The 20,649-nt window shown below is 41.3% G+C and overlaps 1 protein-coding gene across 5 annotated transcripts; it reads right to left on the reverse strand.

Annotated features, from left to right (window-relative positions):
- Positions 1-336: 336 nt before the first annotated feature.
- On the reverse strand, positions 337-19,818 carry PYROXD1 (pyridine nucleotide-disulphide oxidoreductase domain 1). Of its 5 annotated transcripts, none has more exons than XM_075440054.1 (12): positions 19,628-19,818; positions 15,491-15,571; positions 13,192-13,311; positions 11,605-11,733; positions 9,695-9,768; positions 8,594-8,754; positions 7,521-7,621; positions 6,090-6,219; positions 5,081-5,193; positions 2,741-2,863; positions 2,299-2,436; positions 337-1,783 (listed from the first exon to the last, which is right to left on the reverse strand). In XM_075440054.1, exons 1-12 carry the CDS (start codon positions 19,706-19,708, stop codon positions 1,535-1,537), a joined length of 1,500 nt encoding a protein of 499 aa, XP_075296169.1. In that variant the 5' UTR covers positions 19,709-19,818; the 3' UTR covers positions 337-1,534. The 5 variants fall into 5 exon arrangements, with proteins under 5 accessions (XP_075296169.1, XP_075296199.1, XP_075296193.1 ...); XM_075440084.1 differs by having other exon boundaries at positions 19,677-19,797; XM_075440078.1 differs by lacking the exon at positions 19,628-19,818 and adding an exon at positions 19,454-19,531.
- Between the last annotated feature and the right edge of the window lie 831 nt (positions 19,819-20,649).

The following is a 20,649-nucleotide window of genomic DNA, read 5'->3' on the forward strand; positions in this document are numbered from 1 at the left end:
CTCTCTACAGACTGAAGAAAATCTGCAGCTATAGCATTTTTTTGCCACCCATTTCAGCAGGGAGAATATTTCGCTGTACAGGAAGTAAAACACGTACCTGTTGACTTCCTTTGATGAACATCAGTGTTTCCAGAAACAGGTAACTGCTGCCAGAGGGGTAGAGACCCCCCAGCTACTACTGCCTTCAAGCACTGCTTAGGCACAGTCGAGGCGGAATGCTGGATTCCAAATTTTGAAGATCTTAGCAGCCAATGACCAATAAGATGGGTTCAAACTCATTATAAACTTAAGTTCCGGTAGTTTCATTCAGATGTATATATACAAACCAAAACATGGTCAAGAACATACTCTGCATCTTTATTTTTCTAGTAGAATCATGTCAGTGACTAAAGCTTAGTATTTCACCCATCATTTAACTGAAACCTTTGCCAAAAGTGGAATTAATTCATTTAATTAAATAAGTCATTCTATTAAAAAAATAGAGTGATTTTCCAAGAGAAGTCCCAATATGTACTGCCAACTTTGCATTCAGTGGAGTACAACAAACTGTTCCTAGTTTGACCCTAAGTAAACAGCTGCAGAACAAAACCAAAAGCCAGCATGCAGCAGCCTATGGCCAGGGAATACAGAGAGGACATTACGGAATCGCTTAAATGACTGGGCGTTATCGCCTTGGCACTAAATTACGCCTAGCAGCTAACAAAGAAGGAGCTTGACTGAAGTAGGCCTGTGCATACACATCACTGTTATGAACGTGCATCTTGTGTAACTAAACATACAGCCAGGGAGCTAGTTCCGATTTAAAACAAACAGCTTAAACCCCAGTTTGCAACTCCATAGTAGATACGTTGTCACTAGTTACCACCAGTTAATTAAAATTGAGTTTGGCACCTGCAAAAATTCCATCCCGAGATCAGTATGCACAACAGTGGAAATAAGAAGAGGGCAGAAAGTGGCCGAGACACATACTCCCCATGAATGCTGTCGTTAAGCGGCTGTCATATTTGTCTATTAAGAATCACGTCAGGATACGGGCTTGCATTTGAAGCGGCGTCCCGCACCACCTACCACAGCGTGGGGATGCAGCTGCTGGCCCCGCAGGCTCCCGCCACGGAAGGCCGCTGGAGGTGACACCCGCCAGCACTGCCGTGTTCGCCTCTCCCTGGAGGGCACTGCGCACCCACCCTGCTGGAGACCACACGGGGTGCGCCACTGCAGCTTTACCACAGTGAGAAAAAGGCTCCTCTCGACGGACATCTCAAAGACCTTCCATCCTGGCTTTCACCGTTTGAAGTTTTCATGTTCTGTACTTCTAATCTAAATGGAGACTCTTTGCCAATGCTAATCCACTTGTGTTTGTTGCTGCGTTTCTACACGGATTAATTTCATCTGCCGGTCTGTATTTTGACAAGATCAACACAAAATCTTAATCAGGAAGTGCATTTAGCCCTCACCTCTGGTAATCCTGAGGAAACAGTCTTGTATGACATTATTCGGTGTTGAACCTTTATACAAAATGGAAATGGGGTTTTGTTCAATCAAAATAATCTTCTATATCAATATCTGGATTCAGGAGATCTTCACCGTAGGCTGAAAGATCCATTTGATTTAAAATCAAGTTCTCAAAGGTTTCTTCCAAGTCTGTTTCACCAATCAGCACAGCTCCCATCATTCGGCCATTCTGCATCACTACTTTAACGTACTCTTGTCCCTTGGTACATCTCAGCATCAGTTCATGGTCTAGACCCAAGCCTTGAGCGTTGTACTTTCCCAAAACCACCACCTGACAAGGAAAACGAAGCGCTCGTAAGGTCATTGCAGTGGCTGTTAGTATTTCTGCTGGTAACAGTTCTAAGTTTCAAAAGACTGATTTAAACAGAGAAATATTTATTCCTAGGGAACCTCCCCCTTTCACTGGCTTTCAAACCCACAACAGAATTAAAAATCTTCACCTTTAAATATGATTACACAAACCCCAATAATGAACCAGTTACCATGCTGAACTGCGTTGAACGTATCCATGAACAGAAACATAATGAAATGAAATATATAGAGATGCAAAGTAGATCAGTTGTCATTCACCAATTAAAGTTTGTAAGATATCTGTACAGATCTTTACCCTCTTCAGTTTCAGCATCCAAGTTAGTATGAATGGAGAAAATCTAAACTAAGATTAATTATACAAAGAAACCTGTTTTGTCGATATTGAAGCATCTGCTTGGTGTTGGCAAGTGAATATAAGCAAGCAATAGGGGTGTTACTCAGTGGTTTAAGACTATTAGACTGTGTTTACTTTACCTTGTAATTGAAAAATTTTGTGACATGAGCAAATAATTCAAAGCTGAAATCCAAATCAATAGCTTCCCCTAGAGTATCTGCTGCCATGCACTTTGCTGCGTACCATCCCATCTGCCTAGCCTGAGTCCACAGTCTCATCTAAAAAAAAAAAAACAACAATAAAAAAGATTTAAAACCACAGATACACGTCACTGTGCAATGACCGACACTCCCTGTCCTCATCAATGCACGCAACATCCTGTCACTGCACTCGGAAGGGCTGAACAGCTTGGCTTTCAGCCACACAGATAAAATCACCTGTCATCAGCACACCCTGGGGTTATCTACTGGTTCACTGGTTTCACTTCAGTTAAACTTTCTTGCCTGCCACCTGCGTAACAGTGGGTAATTTACTCTGTAGGTTAGACCGCTGCTGAGCGCACGGTCGTATGATTTGATTTACCTGATGCCACACTGGACTAGGCTCCCACGACGCCGTGCAGATATCTCCAGCTGCATATATATCTGGCAGGGATGTGTGCATGTGCTTATCTACTTGCAGACCTCCATCTTCACCTATAGCAAACTAAAGTATTTGCATAGATCAGCAATGAGAAAAATAATCATTTAAACTAAGTAATTCAACTTCATCCGTGTTAGGCAGTCATCTCATTTCTTACTTTTTAATGGCAGACTCCTACAAAAATTTCAGTAAACCCACTACTCTGCTTAATCAAAGACACCTGAAGATATAAAAATCATGTAAATACTATGGGAAGCCAGCAAGACGCTCCTCCGGATGCCACACAGCAACAGAGAAAAAGGTCACGCAGTGTTAACAACGTGTAGCTATTCATTCTCCCATCAAATCTGACTGAATTAGAAGAGACTGATAACCACAAGGGAAACAAATTGTTCAAACCTCACAGTCTCAGGACTCCTTCATCTTCAAGGGAAGAAGAGATCCCCCAAGAGTGCCAGAATGAAGTATTTTTCACAACTATCTACATCTCAAGTATTACTTCTCCACACCATAATGCAACCCTGCCCCCTGCGGAATTTTTCCTGAATCTTATCACACCTAGAACCCTTCAAACAAGCAAAGACAAAATTAGCCTACAACAGCAGAATCTCCTAGCAAGCTCTGCATTCTCCTCTCACCAAATTTAACAGGTCAGTGTTGCATTTTACAAGTGACCTTCCCATATCCTTTAAAATACCTCAAACTCTTATGCATTAAACAAAAGCTTAGAACAGCATTATGTACTGAATAAAATTACTGAACATGAGACTATGCAGAGTGGCAAGACCTCCACGGTAAGACAGCAAGCGTTAAGCATTATTTCTAGAACACAGCATAGGTTTTTAAAATATTATTACTGATACCTAGGCAGGGAAGTAACAGAGCTTGAGGGTTTGATTGAATTTCAAATCACACTACGTACATTACAGGGACACCTGGTCTTCAGAGTTCATTCTGTATTCTTGCCAAGGCCAGAAGACGCCATCGCAAACACCTAATCCCTAATCTAACTTCATAACATACGCCTTGAAGTAATCCATGGCTCAACACCGGAAGTCCGTTTTCAGAATGTTCTGCTTTATTCAGAGGAGAGCGTTTCGCTCCCTAATCGGAAGGAACTGCAAAACACCAAATACCCTAACGTACTGGGTTTGGCTGAGAGTGAGTTAATTTTCTTCCCAGTAGCTTGTATGGGCCTACGTGGTGGATTTGCGCTGATAAGACAGCGATGGTTCAGCTGTCGCTGAGCAGCGCTCGCACCGCCTCGAGGCCTTTCCCGCTCCTCAGGCCGCCCGGCCGGCAGGGAGGCTGCAGGCGCACGGCAAGCTGGGGGGGTCCCGCCGGGCAGCGGAGCCCCCCTGCCCAAAGGGGTACCCTGAGCCGCACCACGTCGTGTTCTGCAATGAACGCTGCAGGGAAGGGGGCGGGGACGTTCATAACAATGGCGCCCGTCTTCCCAAATAACCGTCATGCGTGATGGAGCCCCGCCTTCCCAGAAATGGCTGCACGTCTCCCTGCCGACGGGCAGTAGCGAACGAATTCCTGATCTTGCTTTGTTTGCATGCGCGGCTTTTGCTTTCCTTCAGTTGTCTTTATCTCAACCCACGCATTTTCTCACTTTCACCTTCCCGACTCTCTGCCCCCATCCCACTGGGAGTGAGCAAGCGGCTGGGGGGTGCTGAGCCGCCGGCCGGGGTTGAACCAGACACCTAACACGGAGACAGAGTGATCTCACGGCCCGAAAATTCACATGGCAGCTGTGAACTCCGTAATCGTCATCCACGATCGGATGCTGATTCAGAGCGTGACTTCCCTCGATGAATATGAGCACCTTTGTAGCTCAGTTTCCTAGATGAAAATTATTGGAAATAACTGTTTCCTTCCCAGGAGAAAATTTTAAGATTTGTAAGATAAGAATATGGTGCAGAATTAACACAAAAATTATTCTAAATTTTTGCCATATTAACCAGTCACACCAATACATGTTTTTCTCTCTTTGTATAGGCTTAATCTTAACAGTGTGTATTTCATATATACACTGTGTATCAGTGCATATCATAAGTAGCCACATAATAAGCCAAGAACAGTAATGAAGTTAATTTTTATCATGTTGGGTATTTCCAATATCAACATACCTGCCTTACCTTGAAACACTGTACAACATTCAAAACCTTTAACAATCAATGTTTCACGTCAGAAGCATAAACCAGCTGAAAGAGCTCATTTCACATTACTTAAAAAGCCCCCGCCTTAAGCATCAACAGAAATCAGTATACTTACATTATTGCCATCAAGAAATGGTTTAACATTTGGCACAACTCCAGTTGCACTGACAATGAAATCACATCCATAAATTTTTCCATTAGTTAATTCCACATATACAGGCCATAGCACTGAAAAAGGGGAAAATTTTGCCCTGAGAACGTAACCAACAGAAGTTATTTTATTAATGGTGTCTTATAATAAGACATGAAATAAAGATAAGAAAAAAAAATCTTCTGAGATATCTAATGGAACCATCACACCTCCCCCCCCCCAAAGAAAAGCCCCCAACACCCCCTACAAATTGCCTCTAATAATTCTTACCTTCACTCAGGACTAGAAAAATGAGATTTTTGGAGCTTAGCTCCAAGTCCTACTATTAACTTTCTCTGGAATTTCCCTAAATCAAAGCCCTCAGTTGTAGGGGGGAAATCCTGTGTCCTCCCACTGCTTCAGATCCATGGACTGATCGCTGAAGTACGCCACTGCCAAATATTCTTTTACATACAAATTTACAGATACACAGGAAATGCCTCAAAAGCAAAAAGATCATCAGGGGTTCAACTTCCTAGAATCTTATGGTGAAAGTAACTGGCTATGAAAATAGTATTTTAAATATTAATTTTCATTCAGTGGAATTTATAGATAGAATTATTCATGAAACGTGATATTTTCTTCTACTTTTTTTGAGGTATTACCTCAGTTTTGACAGTAATTTCTTTTTCTTCTGTTTTAACTCCACTATTGATATATGATTTTACTGGGCTGTCACAAGGAGGGAATATTCTGCATACAGGATTTTCGGTGACTTTGTGGGAAAAGGGTTTGACCCATAACATTTTGTAATTCAATTGTAGCCCATAAATCAAATTATTAACTACTATAAATTGCTAGAGCTCCATTTAATTTATAGAAATAAAGGGTTTATTTTCCAAATCTGTATTTGCTCTAAAATAGCAAACGAGCAAATTTGCTCCAGCACTGCTTTATCTTCAACATGTTATTTCTAATCAGCACCGGCACCTACCCTCATCTGGTTCTACATTTTTGTCTTCCTTAGGAAAAGCCAAAGAAGTCCGTTGCAGCTGTATAAACTCGTGCTGTAAGTGTATTTTCTTTACTTCACACAGTATTTCAATATGTACCTGATGAGAAAACTAAAGAAAGATTGACAAAATTGTAAACATAATGATTAGCAATAACGGTATTTTTAATAGCAAGCATACCTTCACCTAAACTGACATGTTACAAACTGGAAAAAAACACAACAAACCAACCCAAACCAACCCCACACATCCCATCCTAAAGCATGACACATTATCTGAGTACCCACACCTTTTCCCTTTTTGGCACAGATCCAACCATAGCAAATGGCAATTTACCTGCTTTTTCAGCAGATATCTGATGTTCCTTCAAATTTCGTGACAATTTAGATTTTTCTGGCATGCCAGAAAACACATTCAAGTTCCCCTGAGTTTACAGGAAGAGAATTTAGAACTTATCAGAAGAGAAAAAAAGTAGATTCATCTTTTCTATTTTTCAGGAGTTCAAATCCTTAATTTTTCTATCATGACTTAGATTCTGGTAACAATAATTCTGTTCTAAATGCTGTAGAAAGAAAAGGAAAATATACCTTGTTCCATCATCCCGTGTTTCAACCACTTACTCCTATTCTGAGCTCAAGACATATTTAAAAATCAGGAATTTGAAACATAATTTGTAGCACAGATTTATTCTCCACTGCACAAAACATATTTCCACAGCCTTCAACAGCCACAATGCCACCAATTACTCTGCTGAATGTCCCAAGCATCCTTTAGCTGGCACTGCAAAGCCATTTCTGTAGAATCTATGACTCATGAGCCTTGAAAGGCCTTTCCTTTTTCAAATGCGTCTAACAGGTGCAAACACCGAACAACTAAGAAATTAATAAATAAAAACCTGATAAAAAGCTATGGATTGTGAGGATTTTTACTTCATTTCAAACATGAAACTCTTCACAATCCTCATGTCCACTACTGATTTCACATTTCATTATCTGCTGTGACAGGAGACTGATGTTCCCTGTACCTCTGTACAAATCCTCCTGTCCTATTTTCCACATAAAAAGACGTACGTATGGCAGCTAAAATTAGGACCACAGAGGAACCACTGCTGCTGGTTAAAGCTAGGATTGACACCAGTCCTACAGAAATATGCAAACCAACATCTATGTTTCAATCTGAAGAGCAAATTGCTAACACTATGCCAGTGGACCCCATCAGCCACCTCCTTCTTCATGCAGAACATGACTTTATTCATGTTAACACGTTTTCCTGTTTAATTCTGACAGGAGAATCAGTTCAAGCACATTTTGGCTTTGTTTTTCTAATAATCCTGGATGTGACATTTCACGTTCTGTCATCCTTACCCACTTAAAGCAACACAAACAAATGTTTAAGCAAGATTATGACCACACCTCTTTCGTCCCTTTAAGATGTAAGCCCTCATGCCAGTCAGGGCCTAAGGCACTGCCCAGCTTGTCAGATGCTGCTACAGGTCTTTCTTTTTCCTCACTTCCTGAAGAAAAGAGATGAAGATTATGAGATTTAGTGTTTATACTTAATTGTCTGCAGAGTTCCAAACAAGGATTCTCAATTAAGAGAAGTACGATCTGGTTGCCGGAGGGAAGACAAAAAAGTGGTATGTCCCCAAACCCACCAATGTGCAGACAAATCAATCTCCAAGCCAGTATTTTTAACACCTTTCAACTTTCTGCCTTTCATTACTTCACCCCTCTCCAAAACAACCGTGGCACTGTTCGGTGCCTGCATGGAGGCTGACCCCTGACAGCACCAGCATTCTGGAGACCCACGGTAGACGTGGTTGCTTAGTATCAATGCTGATATTCAAACTGATGTCCAGCTGCTAGCAAATGTACCCCGTCCCCTCCGCTGCACGGAAGTGCAAATTCTAACATGCCATGATACATCTGAAGAACCTTGGGTGTCATTTTGTGATGTTTAGGCCGACTCTTTTACAATTTATTCTTCCAATCTGAAGTCCAGAACCATGCTCTCTGTTTTTATTTTGGTCCTAACGTATATTTGTGTGTGTTCATGCAGTTCTGGTTAACTGTTACAATTAAGACTGCAGTTTCACTGCATCTGTAATAACGTTCTGCAAGGTTTCATCTGGTCTAGGAGAGCTCCCTCCTACATAATGCTAACATAATTCAGAAAAACATTAAAATATTACTGAAATAGAACAAGTTCTTCAGTAGATGGAATATAGGAAATGAAATGTAAACTTATCACAGATATAAAATTAAGCACATTTTTTACAGTTTTTAGGTAACTATTACATGCTGTCGCGTGTCTACATCAATTCTGGACAAGTTTTTATATCACGTTTTTACTTCTATTTTTTTAAAGAAGGAAATGCCATTGATGATAACAGTACACCTTATTTATGGCCTGCTAAATGAACTGATCTTAGGACTATCTTTAATATTAAATGCTGCTGCTGTGTTAGGAGACTAAAACACCATACCTTCCACTGTATACTTGGTTCTTTTACACTCAATTGGAGTCTCTCGTTTTTCAGCAGTTAGCTTTGGAATGAGAAATTCAGCTGCTCCTGCATCAAAAAAAGTGTTCCCAATGGCTTTGTCTTTGATAGCCCAGATTACTTTGCAGCCTTGAATTTCATACCTGTGGACATTTAAACAGCGGATAGTGACAAGCTACCCGAAAGGGATCTGACTCTAAGCAACACAACTAGAGTTTCATTCCAGCACCTAGAAATAATGGACCCAAGACTTTTAAGCCTATCAAATCCACTACTGATTCTAAATATTTACATAAGGAACACACTAAAAAAAAAAAACTCTTCAAGTTGACAGGTCATACTTTATCACCAGCACAACCTCAACTGAACTGGGGCAGGGGGGTGAGGGATGCAAATCAAATAAATAGTACTACTACTAATTATTATTAATTCCTGTTCCCCGCAATGAAAAAATGTGCATTTTTGCCAGAGTCCCCACTGCTAAGAACAGGCATTTGAATCTTGTTTGTACTACCTGGAAAACGAACTGATAAGAGACATGCAGAGGACGATCTAGTGAAAGTGAAAAAGTGATTCCCTGCACACAAAACAAGACCATATGATTGTGTAATACAGACGTTTCTGTAATGTAGCAGACTGTAGGACCACACCGTTTAATATCTTACCTGTGACAAAGGCTACGTCGACACTTTAGAAGCTCGCTCAACTGAAATTAGGCTGGGCGCAAAATAAGATGCGCCTTTATTCCTGTGACATTTTCTGTGTCCAGACGTCAGATAAGTTTTATAACTTAAATACTGCCCTTAACAGTCTTAGCAGAAATCTCTGTCGGTGCCAAATCAGACAAATGCTGTATATTCTCCATATCTATGTTCAAAGCTTCTGAAGCTTGCTGAAATTTATGTGATAGTAAGCACCACCATACTACAAAAACGTTATTTTAATAAATTTTTCTACTAAATGTTTGAAGAGCTACAATTTTAGAAGTCAACCTCCTCCCAAACTCATGCACACTAGATTTATCATCGCATTGTGAAAGATTTTATTTGCCTACTTATCTTTAAAACTTGGTCATTTACTTACACTAACTCAAGTGCAATCCCACCATTTCCGACCACTACTATTCTCTCAGATTGAGCCAAATTCTTCTGAAAAGCCTGCATCAAGACAGAAAAAGTCAGTTACAACTTAGATCATATGTTCCCTCATACTGATCAATTACATTCTATTCAATATCTTATTGCTCTCTTCTTACTTTGATTTTCTTAGACTATTGAGACACATTTTCTTATGCAAAGAACTGTTACAGAAGCTAATGAAACCTATCTTCTCACCTAAGTTCTATCACATTAAGGGATAAAGTTATTGATACAGCCTTACAAGTCTCAAACTGAGACAGGAGAAGTTAAATAATTCCTTTAAGCCAATTTGACAGAGCTCTTAAAAGAATACAGGAGACTTTTCTCTGTCCTAGAGACCACTAACATTGTCATATCTATTAATCTAGCTTTATCACAACCTGCATAACTTTCACAGTAATTTGTATAACATCAAAAAGGCAAAGATACAGAAATTTCGGAATTCAAAAACTCCTGATCACAAATCAGGAATTTAATAAATAATCTGTAGCAAATCAAAGATCCAATTTTATTTGTGCAAAAAACTTTCAGAAAGAGACAAATCTGCAAATCCATCTTAGTGGCAAGAGACATAAAACAAAACATAGCCCAGACAGTAATTTTCTAGATCATAATGTAACCACTTCAAGTATTTTCTTTCAAACCAACCAAGAATCATGCCCATCAGACCAGCTACTGGAGTCACACAAAAATCTGTTCATCCACGCGTCCCGTTTACCTGACTAATTGTATCAGAGAACCTAAACTGTGAAAGACTGTGCAAACTGCAGTCCTTCAATCCCTTCAGAGAAGGGTACTGAAGTTCTATCAGAGGGAACTAGCGAATGCAACTAGTCACAATTAAAAAAAACCCCAAAACCAGAAACAAGTATTTTCAGTCTCCTTGAAAGTTCAACACCAGTGTTGACAAATGCTAGCCCAGTCCACTGTTTCCCACAGAGCCCAGCAACAGATGCACAGGGAAGACCATCAGAAGACGACAAGCACACGACAGTACTATGCTGGAAAACCCTCACAGGTTCCAGATACCACTGGTGCCACTCAGGTGGCATCTTTCTCTTCAATTCAGACGAAATAAATTTATCAAGGGCTGTCTTTTTGTGTGTTTTTTTCTTCCCTCTTCTTCTCTGTCTTTTTTCTTTTTTTAAACTCAGGTAAGGTTTTAATATTCAAAACAAACAACAACAATTTTATAGTTTCAGTTCAGTTTGCTTGAAAAAGTACCTCCTTTTTTATTCTCAACATCAAACTTCATTTGATGAATTACAGTTCTTATGTTATGGAGAAGCAGTGTTCACTTTTACCTTGCCCCCTCTAATCCTAAAGACCTATTGCAGTGAAACCTCACTTTCTACTTCCAAGCTGAAGTTCACCCTACTAAGCCACTCCTCATATGAAAACTTTTCCACATCTTTGACTACAACAGTAACACTTTTCCGTACAATGAGGAGAGACTACAGTAGAACTAGAGAAAGTGTCCTTCAGCAGCTTTCCACTGTAAGAAGTAGCCCTTCGTACCGTGTACCAGATACACCTTCTCAGTTACTACTGGTACCTGTTTCCTGTTTATATTTTCAGACTGGCTTCTGTCTGGAGGGTATAAGACTACCATCAATGCTAGATTATCATGTTAGAGATATTGTCTATGAGTTATCTATGAAGTTAATAAATTTAGTGAGTAATTAATTTATTTGGTGGTGTTTTAAGGCTATTTCTCCGCTACTGAAAGTGTTCCTATTTAAGGATATATAATAACAAACATCATCTCTGTTTCTCCATTTCACTCCACATTTTTAGCATTTTGCATCAGAACCAGGACTATACTATACACTTGTAAGTCCAAATCACATTTACCTGTGCACTGTCAGTATCCCGGATTCCTATAACATACGGGTTTCCTTCACATATTAATTTTGGTTTTGCTCCAGCACACAGGCAAAGTTTTTCATACATATATTCTTTCCCATCTTCAGTGACAATTTTCTGTCAAAAATTAAGAGAAAAGAAAAAAAAAACTGGAGGCATCTAAGAGAACATCAGCTTTTTTTCTTCCTTAACGTCATAGTATTATGCAGATATTAAAAGCAATAACTGGCTTCTTAAAGAGCAAGCCTTCATACTCTCATTGACTGTGTGTCATTTAACTGCATTACACTCATCACAGACTGACAAGCCTAGATAGATGACATTATATGACAGATAAAAAGGAGAAGAGTACACAGCGCGCTCAAAGAAAGATGAAATATAAAGATTACCACTTGATGGCACTCTGTACTCAATACCTGTGCTAAAAGAAGAATCGGTTTTCTGTGTGACAATGTCCCCCCACGCCAGTAAGAGATGTAGACTACGCACTACCACATATTAGCAATTAAGAACCTCATTCAAAACATTTCAACAGTGGTAGACCTGTGTTAACTTAACTAGACACAAGCTAGAATACAGTTTAGAAAGACTGAAAATTCTGTTATTTGCTAAAGGGTAGGCACAAAACAAGCTACATCATTCTGCCACAAGCAATAGTTAAATGTTAACCTTTTATGACCTTATTTGTTGTTTTCCAAACCATAAGATAAAGAGTTTAAAGTGCTTTTGCACATAGAGGGGTTTTAGAGGTTTTCAGAAAACAGAGGCAAAAGATTCTCCAAATCCACAGACATGAAATATTCATGTTCACAGAGACATACCTAATCTAAAACATTATTACAATAATGATACAAGAATACAATTCGATTCAGAGTAACAGCAGAATTATAATCTAACTGGAATCATATCTCTGTGACTGAAAAAGAGCAAAATCAGTCTGGGATCTAAATATGAGTTTCTGATAAATGCTGAAGTGAAAAATAACGTGTCAAGTTGACACAAACACTAATAAGGATCTGTATGTGCTGTACACTTCTCATACTTGCAAAATATTTCCTGCTAAAAAGAAAGAAGAAAAGGTGGAAATGTTGGTTCTTTCAAGATTTTTTTTTTCTTTATCATAAAGTTGTTAACTTTTTGGTCTCTGTAGCTACAAGCAGTGATTCAGGAATCAGAGAGATCTCCAATCAAGGATTACAAAAATTTTGACACCTAAACTGATACACAGTATCAGTTTCATTGACTGGTTTCCCTGCTCTTAGAATCAGGTATTCAATGCAGTCTCTCTAAGGTGTCAAAGATTTAGATTTAAAAGATATGGTTTCTTAATTAACAAGTAGTTTTTGATGAACAATTATGTCCCCTACATATACTTCTACTTGAACAACATTGTAAGTGATAAGTGAAACTAAAGCTAGGAAGTATTTTCTGTTAATTTTGGTAACTGAACACTTTAATAACCAGAATGGTCTTCAACAGAATTTCAAGCCAAAAATATTCACCTGTTTCTTCAATTATTTTTTTTTAAATAATTTTAGAAATTACATAAAAGTAAAGGAGCAAACATCAGCTTACATGTTCATCACTTTTCAATTGTTTTACTCCAGACTGTATAACTTTAATATTGGGATATCGTTTTTCTAATAGAGAACTTGGTTGCTCTTCTACATCAAAGTCCTCAAGTGTTTTGGAGACCTGTAGAAAGAAGAGAGGTATTTAAAAACATCAATCATTTATTCTTCTCTTTTTCTAAAGTTTGTAACAAAATATGTTATGTTCATTTCCAGTAAAGTCACAACATAAAGCCCATACTGTCTCAAAACATGTTATCATGTTACTGCTAAAATTTCTTTTGATATACAGAATCTTTTTATAACTATTCCTAGTAAAGAGTCATAGCAGCACAGTCAATTTTAATTGTAAACTACAGATTAAGCAAGAATAGAGAATCCTGATGACTGCTCTAACTGCTATAATGTTCTATTCCATATATAGACTATATCACTAGCGCTGGCAACACTGCTTTTTAACTTACCTGATGCAGTGTTTTTCTGTTTGTCATAACTTTGATAAAATAACTCAATGATGTTCCCCCATGCAAGCATCTTCCTCTCCTTGGTATTTTGGGAAAAAAATTTTGGTCAAGATAGCTTAGCAAATTATGTAAACACACTTTTGTCTGGAATAAATACTTTCATTCTATTAAAAAAAAAATCTAGTGACATTTTCTTCAAAAACCTAATTATTCAAAAACCTTTACTTCCGTGTAGTTGGCCCTTATGTCAGGAAAAGTGCTGACTGTTGTTCAGCTTATAAGCAGGACGTGCAAGACAAGCGTTTAGGCAAAACAGATTCAAGACCGCCTCAAAGCATTTACTCAGCATCTCATCCACCATCTGATATTTCAGAGACTGGGGTACGGGAAGAGGCAAACCAGAAGCTGGAAAACATTCAAGTGAATTACATTGATTTGGAGCTTCTTCCAGCAGGGAGCAGCTGCATGGGAACCTACAGGCCTTCTACTATACAGCATATTCAGAGTCTGGAACACAGCTAGGAACCAGAGGTCATTCTAGGCTTGTAATTCAGAGAGAAATTAAGATGCTTATGTCCAAAACTTAGAGATGCTGCCTTCAAATACTATTTAGCTATTCTCTTTTTCTTCAGATACTGAAACTTCTGCCAGTGTGAACTGCAGACTTGACACCTCTACAACGTCTGTCCTTCCTGGATACTCATGACCCTGCTGTCAGCACTCTCAAACTCAGAAGACATTCTTTACTTGGGTGTTACTCTTCTCAGCCTCACACAGAGCTCTCAGTCTCTCAGCTATGTTCTGAGCATCCCATTATCCTCGACAAAAACCACAGTGCGAAAAGGAAGAGATGCTGATAGCCAATTACAGTCACTAAGTGCAGAGAACTGCTGTTCAGATCTCTCTATGCTTTCTCTTCCCCCTGTAGTGACTGGAATCAGGCATTCATACACCAGGAAGAAATGTTAAAACCAGGCTGTCAGATAAACTGCAGAGTGGTCTTTCTTTACTGGTCATGAGATATGCCTCACCTGTTAAATACCATGTTTCGGAAAGAGAGCCATGAACATAAATGCCCGTGGAAGCTCAGCTCTAGGCGTCTTAATTTGCCCTTAGAGGTGACACCTAACCTCTTACTGGCTGGCAGCTCTGCATCCTGAGTTCTGCGCAATCCAATCTCCAACTCCTTCCATCCCCTACGGTGGAGTTTAAAGTTCCCTCAGAGTGGGAAAAAGAGCAGTGCTTTCCAAGATCCGAGTACCTCTGCGAAACTAGCTTAAGGAACCTACTAGCCCGAAATCTGCACTCATGCATGGATTTTATTTTCTTTTTCAAACCAGCAGGAAAGAGGTCATTGAATCACCAGCTACTGGAGATGTAGATAAAAATGAAGACAATTTCACTGAAGGTTATTCCTTTTTTTGTTACTTGTCAGAAATCTAATTCCGTCTCAAATTCAAACACACTATGGTATGAATATGAGAAACACTAGCAAGACCAAGTTTCATCAGTAATTTATTCCAAAGATACTATTTCAGTGATCACAATGGAGCATACCCATTAAAAAAGCAGCGAAATAAAGCTTCAGTAACCTAGAAAACACTTCAACTGTGTAAGTACCGTTTAACCTTTGCTCAAATGTGAATATATTCACTAATTACTTACTAATTATTACGAATCTCTACAAAATATGTCATCAGCTCCACTAACACCACTGCAGTCACACTAATGTGAAAACAAGTTCAAAATCGCAAGCATATTCAGGATTAGATTCTAATTATCTATACATAGACAAACTTCTGAAGAGGTCTTACCTAACAAATATTAAGTCTCTCTTACCTGTCTGAAATTTGTGACAGCCTTTATAACCGGAGAAGCCGTCATTAAAAAAATGTCTTCTGATGGGAATTCCACAGCCAGCTTGTAAAGAAACAGAAGTCATGATGAGTGAACAGTCATCAACAGATTTTGACTTTTAGACAATAAAATTATTGGTGAAAAGTAGTATGTGTTACTACATTACTTGAGTCTCCTAGAATCCTATTGGATAAACACTACTTCAAGATTATGGAAGAATAATGACTGAAATCAACGGAATCTGGACACCCAATATTTTAATTCATTCACACAAAAATATATCTTGAAGAAGTGCAGCCACTGTTCAAATGACTGCTCAAAAGACTATTCTCACAGTATTCTAGAGGCCAACTGTAGGAACATACTATGATCGTGTGATGTCTGGAAACATGCAGTTGCTGGATGTAAATTTTTTAATTGCACAGCAGTGACTGATTGGTCATAGATCTCATTTTGACAGGCAAATACTGATTCCTATTGGCTATTTTAAATGTTATTTAGTAAACTGATAAATGGATTATCATCTTGAGAGTGCTCCAAGCCAAAATGAAGAATTTCCGTCATTAATGTGCATTGCTCTGCCACGGAAAATAAATCAGCTCTGTCAAGTACAATCCGCTCATCTCTGAGGTACAGACAAACTCAGGGCTCCTTGTCACCAGCATTCGACCGATGAACAGAACAATCGTATAAGCCACAAGAAGTACGCTTCATGTTGTACAGGAGCAACTGAGCTAACCAGTCTAACACAGTAACCTGAAGATGAAAGTGGTGAAACCTTGTTGCCAGTTTAAGGGAGATTCACATGGTCATACCCTTGGCAAATACAAATGAATTTAATGAGGCTATGTAAAATTTCATGTAATCCACACTTCCTAGCATGAATCCCGATGTGTTTCATACCTGTTATAGCTGTATGCTTCACACTGACAGACAATCAGAAGCAAGGTTGATGTGTAACACTATGCAGCTGCAGTTGCTGTATCTAATGAGCCTCAGAAAAACTACAGAATGCTGTGGAAAGCATGGGATCAACCTCAGTATCTTTATTAATGACAGACAGTGGGACTGAGTGCACCCTCAGCAAGTTTACAGACAACACCAAGCCGAGTGGTGTAGTCTATTAGTCAGAAGGAAGGGATGCCATCCAGAGGGATCCTGACAGGCTCAAAGAGTGGGCCCATGTGAACCTCATGGATTTCAACAAGCCCAAGCACAAGGTCCTGCAAATGGGTTAGGGCCATCAACAGTATCAGTACACAGACTGGAGGATGAATGGATTGAGAGGTTGCCCAGAGAAGCTGTGGATGCCCCTCCCTGGCAGTGTTCAAGGCCAGGCTGGATGGGGCTTTGAGCAACCTGGTCTGGTGGGAGGTGTCCCTGCCCATGGCAGGGGGGTTGGAACTAGATGATCTTTAAAGGTCTCTTCCAACCTAAACTATTCTGTGATTCGATGTAATAATCATCAGATGTACACTGTAACCCAAAATTTTAAGAGGTGCATCATGTACTTTGCATTGCTTACACACGCTCAAATGCTTACCCCTCCTCTCTTACTAAGATTCAATGGTTGTTTGAAATTTTCATTGAGTATCATTAAGGTTATTGCATTTCGTTACCTTTCAAAATACTAAAATTAGAAGTCTGCCAAATAGAATACTAAGCTTATTCATACATATGGAAATGTGAGGTCATCACAATACAGAAAGAAATATTGCATTATAAGCATGAAAGGCAGCAATTATGTAAGACATGAAAGATTTTGTGAGAAATAAATCTAACTCTTTAAAGAAAATTCAGCTTTTAAGAAATTCTGTCAGAGTATTTAAAAATGTACTCAAAAAGGTAACTAACGCTATGTGAATTTTTTTGAGACTGACCTGATGTAATGATTGTTCTCAGACAGCTGCCTGAAAGGTCTGAACTACAAGACACCTTACAATGCATACCCAAAATGCAAATATAATGGACAAGGTGTTTATTGCCACTACGTTCCACAGAACTGAACTTGCACAAAACAAGGACTGGGAAAAAATGTGTTCAATCTTCTCTTTTCCTTTAGAGCACACCCGCAGCTATGGATGTACAACACAGAAATCCTGACAGAACACACAGTGCCACTTTTAATGGACTTAGTGAATTAAAACGTATGCCAGAAGACCACTAATACTCGCTGCTAGCTGTGCCTCCTACAGTACTAAGAGATGAGAAAAAGAAGCAAGTCTGTCACCACATAACAATCTGATTTGGGTTTTCCAGGAAAAAAAATAACGGTGAGAAAAAGGAAAGAGCATAAGAAGAAAGGTGTGAATTATAGCAGTAAGCGGCATTCTTTCTGAGCTCTGGAAGAAAACAAACCCTGAACTCTGTGGTACTAACACAGCAGAAAGCATTTTCAAGAAAACAATAAATTTTAATTCCTTTTATAGAAATCTTTGAGATTACAGATATCCTGTATATACTGAAAATAACAGTATTGTGAAAGAGGATCACAGCAATTAGATACAATTTGGAATTACTTCCAGGAAAAACATAAAGTCTCCAGGAATACTAAATATTGACCCAAATCTTATTCTTGCAAGCACATCAGGATACAAACGAGCCTTAATTATGTGAATAGTTTAATCAACTTTTAAGGGATTACTCATATTGATACAGTATTTAAGTGTCTGCAGTATCAGAGCCCAGATATTACAGAATCACAGAATGGTCGGGGTTGGAAGGGACCTCTGTGGGTCATCTGGTCCCACCCCCCTGCCAAAGCAGGGGCACCTACAGCAGGCTGCACAGGACCACGTCCAGGCAGGTCTGAGTATCTCCAGAGAAGGAGACTCCACAACCTCCCTGGGCAGCCTTTCCAGTGCTCCATCATCCTCAGAGTGAAGAAGTTCTTCCTCATGTTCAGACAGAATTTCCTCTGCTTCAGTCTGTGCCCGCCAGCCATGAATAAAAGGGAAAAAACCCCAAACTAATAAGACGGTAGAAACACAAACCTATCCATAAGGATGAATAACAGCATCAATATTTTGTTGGAATTTAGTCTACATGTGGTTTATACAACATGCCCAAGACTGTCAGAAATGAAACAATATCACTTCATCACCAGGGAACAGATGCATCTGAAACAGAGTCTTTATAGTGCTCTGTAGTTTTAACAGATAAAATGTTCTTCACTGAACTAATCATCCACATAATTTTATTCCACATTATAAGTACAAAATTACTTACAGTTACTGTTACTTCTAAACCACCAAAAACCCTGAAACCAAGAAATGAACGAACTTATTCTTCAAGCTCACGCTCACGAAAAGTGGAAGCGATGGGGCCCCCCATCTCTGCAGGCGCACAGCCCTGCACACGGCGCCACTGAAAACAGCGCAGTGTTTTCACAAACAGGAGCCCGTCACGGCAGCCTTCATCCCAGTCGCGGTGCTGTCCTTCGTGGCTGCGAGGAACAGCACACGCACACAAACTCCTCCAAGTTCCGGAGCAGCAGACCGGCGCACGCAACGCCAGCTTTCTCAGGCCCCAAAGTTTTAAACCTCCCTCTCTCTCCGCAGGGGCTGCAAGCCCTGACGGGGCTGCCTGCGGGACGGCGCTGACTCCGGAGAAGCGTCTCTAAGGCAGAGAAATACTGCCGCGTTACAACATGGCTTCCCTGGGGCTCGCTGTGCTCCGCTGGCTCGCTTTCTGGAGGAACCAAAGGCTCGTAGAACACTGGGGAGGGGAGCGCTGCAGCAGAGTATTCACACCATTACTGTATAAGCCGGAACTGTATGAACCGAGCTGACTCCGAGAGCACCCGCATCCCCCTGTGACGCCGAGCACCGGTGCGGTGCCGGCCGCCGCGCAGGCCGCCCCACCGGGCCCTACGCCCGCCCATCACCCTGACGGCACCGCCGCAGGGCCCCCTCCGGGAGCCCAAAGGTCAGGCCGCGGCCTCACCGGCTGAGGCGACCCGCCCCTGCCGGAGCCCACCGAGGAGACAGGCCCGAGGCCGCCGCCCCGCCTCAGGGCCCAATATGGCGGCCCCGGGGGCAGGGTGGAGGGGGGGGTTCTCCGGGGGCCGCGGGCGGGGGCGCGCATGCGCGCGGCGGCCCGCGGGGCGCCGTCCCTTACCTTCTCGGCGCAGGTGACCCCCGCGATGCCTCCGCCCACCACCACCCACCGGCTCCGCGCGACGCCGGGGGCCGCCGCCATCTCCCCGCGCGCGCACCCACGGGGAGGATGAGGGGGTTCCCGCCGCCTCCTCCTCCTCGCTAGGGGGCGGGAGGCGCCGGCCTGCGCGATCCGCCTACGGCGCGCGGTAAGGCCCAAACTTCCTCGGCCGGCGGCGCGGCGTTCCCGCGGGGTCGGTCGGGGCGGGTGAGTCACCCCTCGCTCGCCCGCCCCGAAACCCCGCCCCAACACCGGGGGTTCCGCTGGGGCTTTTTAAAATTTTTATTTATTTACTTCTAAAAAGTTTGGAGTTTACTTTCCCTCCTTGCTGGGGAGGGGACTTGGCAGGCTGGAAGAGTTCGATGGACTTTGTCAAGGGACCAAAGAGGACAGATAGCGGATAGTTATGATAAAAATTAAAGGAAAAAAACCCCAAAAACCAACATTCAGGCCTGCCTTCATTCCTTAATAGGAAACCAGGAAAAAGAAACACGGGAATCTGAGAGACTGCGTTTTCCCCAGTCCATCGTGACACCTCCCATCCCACTCCATCCCACCCCATCCCATCCCATCAGCATCCCATCGCATCCCATCCCACTGCATCCCATCCCACCCCATCACATCCCATCAGCATCTCATCCCATCCCATCGCATCCCATTGCATCCCGTCCCATCCCGTCCCATCATGTCCGTTTCGGACTCAATTCTAAAAGTACAAACTGGACCCCAGTGTGATGACCAAGGAGGAGCCAGTGCCCCCGAGGCACAGCCCACAGATCCCTGCCCGGCACGGGGCAGCGAATCCTCGATTTTCTCCTCCGTCGTCGCAGCAAGCGGCTCTGCCGTTTTCTTCCTTTGTTTCTGAGACTTGGATGAGAAGCGTGGCAAAGGAAACAAATCGATGCCTGACGAACGGCCCAGCGGTGCGTGTGGTTTGGGATGAGCTGCTTGGAACGAGCTGAAGCTTTTGCAGTCTAGTTTAC

Source organism: Opisthocomus hoazin, chromosome 1, assembly GCF_030867145.1.
Source record: "Opisthocomus hoazin isolate bOpiHoa1 chromosome 1, bOpiHoa1.hap1, whole genome shotgun sequence".
Classification (NCBI taxonomy): domain Eukaryota; kingdom Metazoa; phylum Chordata; class Aves; order Opisthocomiformes; family Opisthocomidae; genus Opisthocomus; species Opisthocomus hoazin.

What these genes read in the sequence shown, in the direction of transcription:
- PYROXD1 (XM_075440054.1), bottom strand. Translation starts at nt 19,708, where the DNA reads ATGGCGGCGGCCCCCGGCGTCGCGCGGAGCCGGTGGGTGGTGGTGGGC. An exon ending in GGGATTGCACTTGAGTTAGT is followed by an intron (nt 8,755 to 9,694) that starts GTAAGTAAATGA and finishes AAATGTCCACAG; the next exon opens with GTATGAAATTCAAGGCTGCA. An exon ending in CTAGTCCAGTGTGGCATCAG is followed by an intron (nt 2,437 to 2,740) that starts GTAAATCAAATC and finishes TTTTTTTTTTAG; the next exon opens with ATGAGACTGTGGACTCAGGC.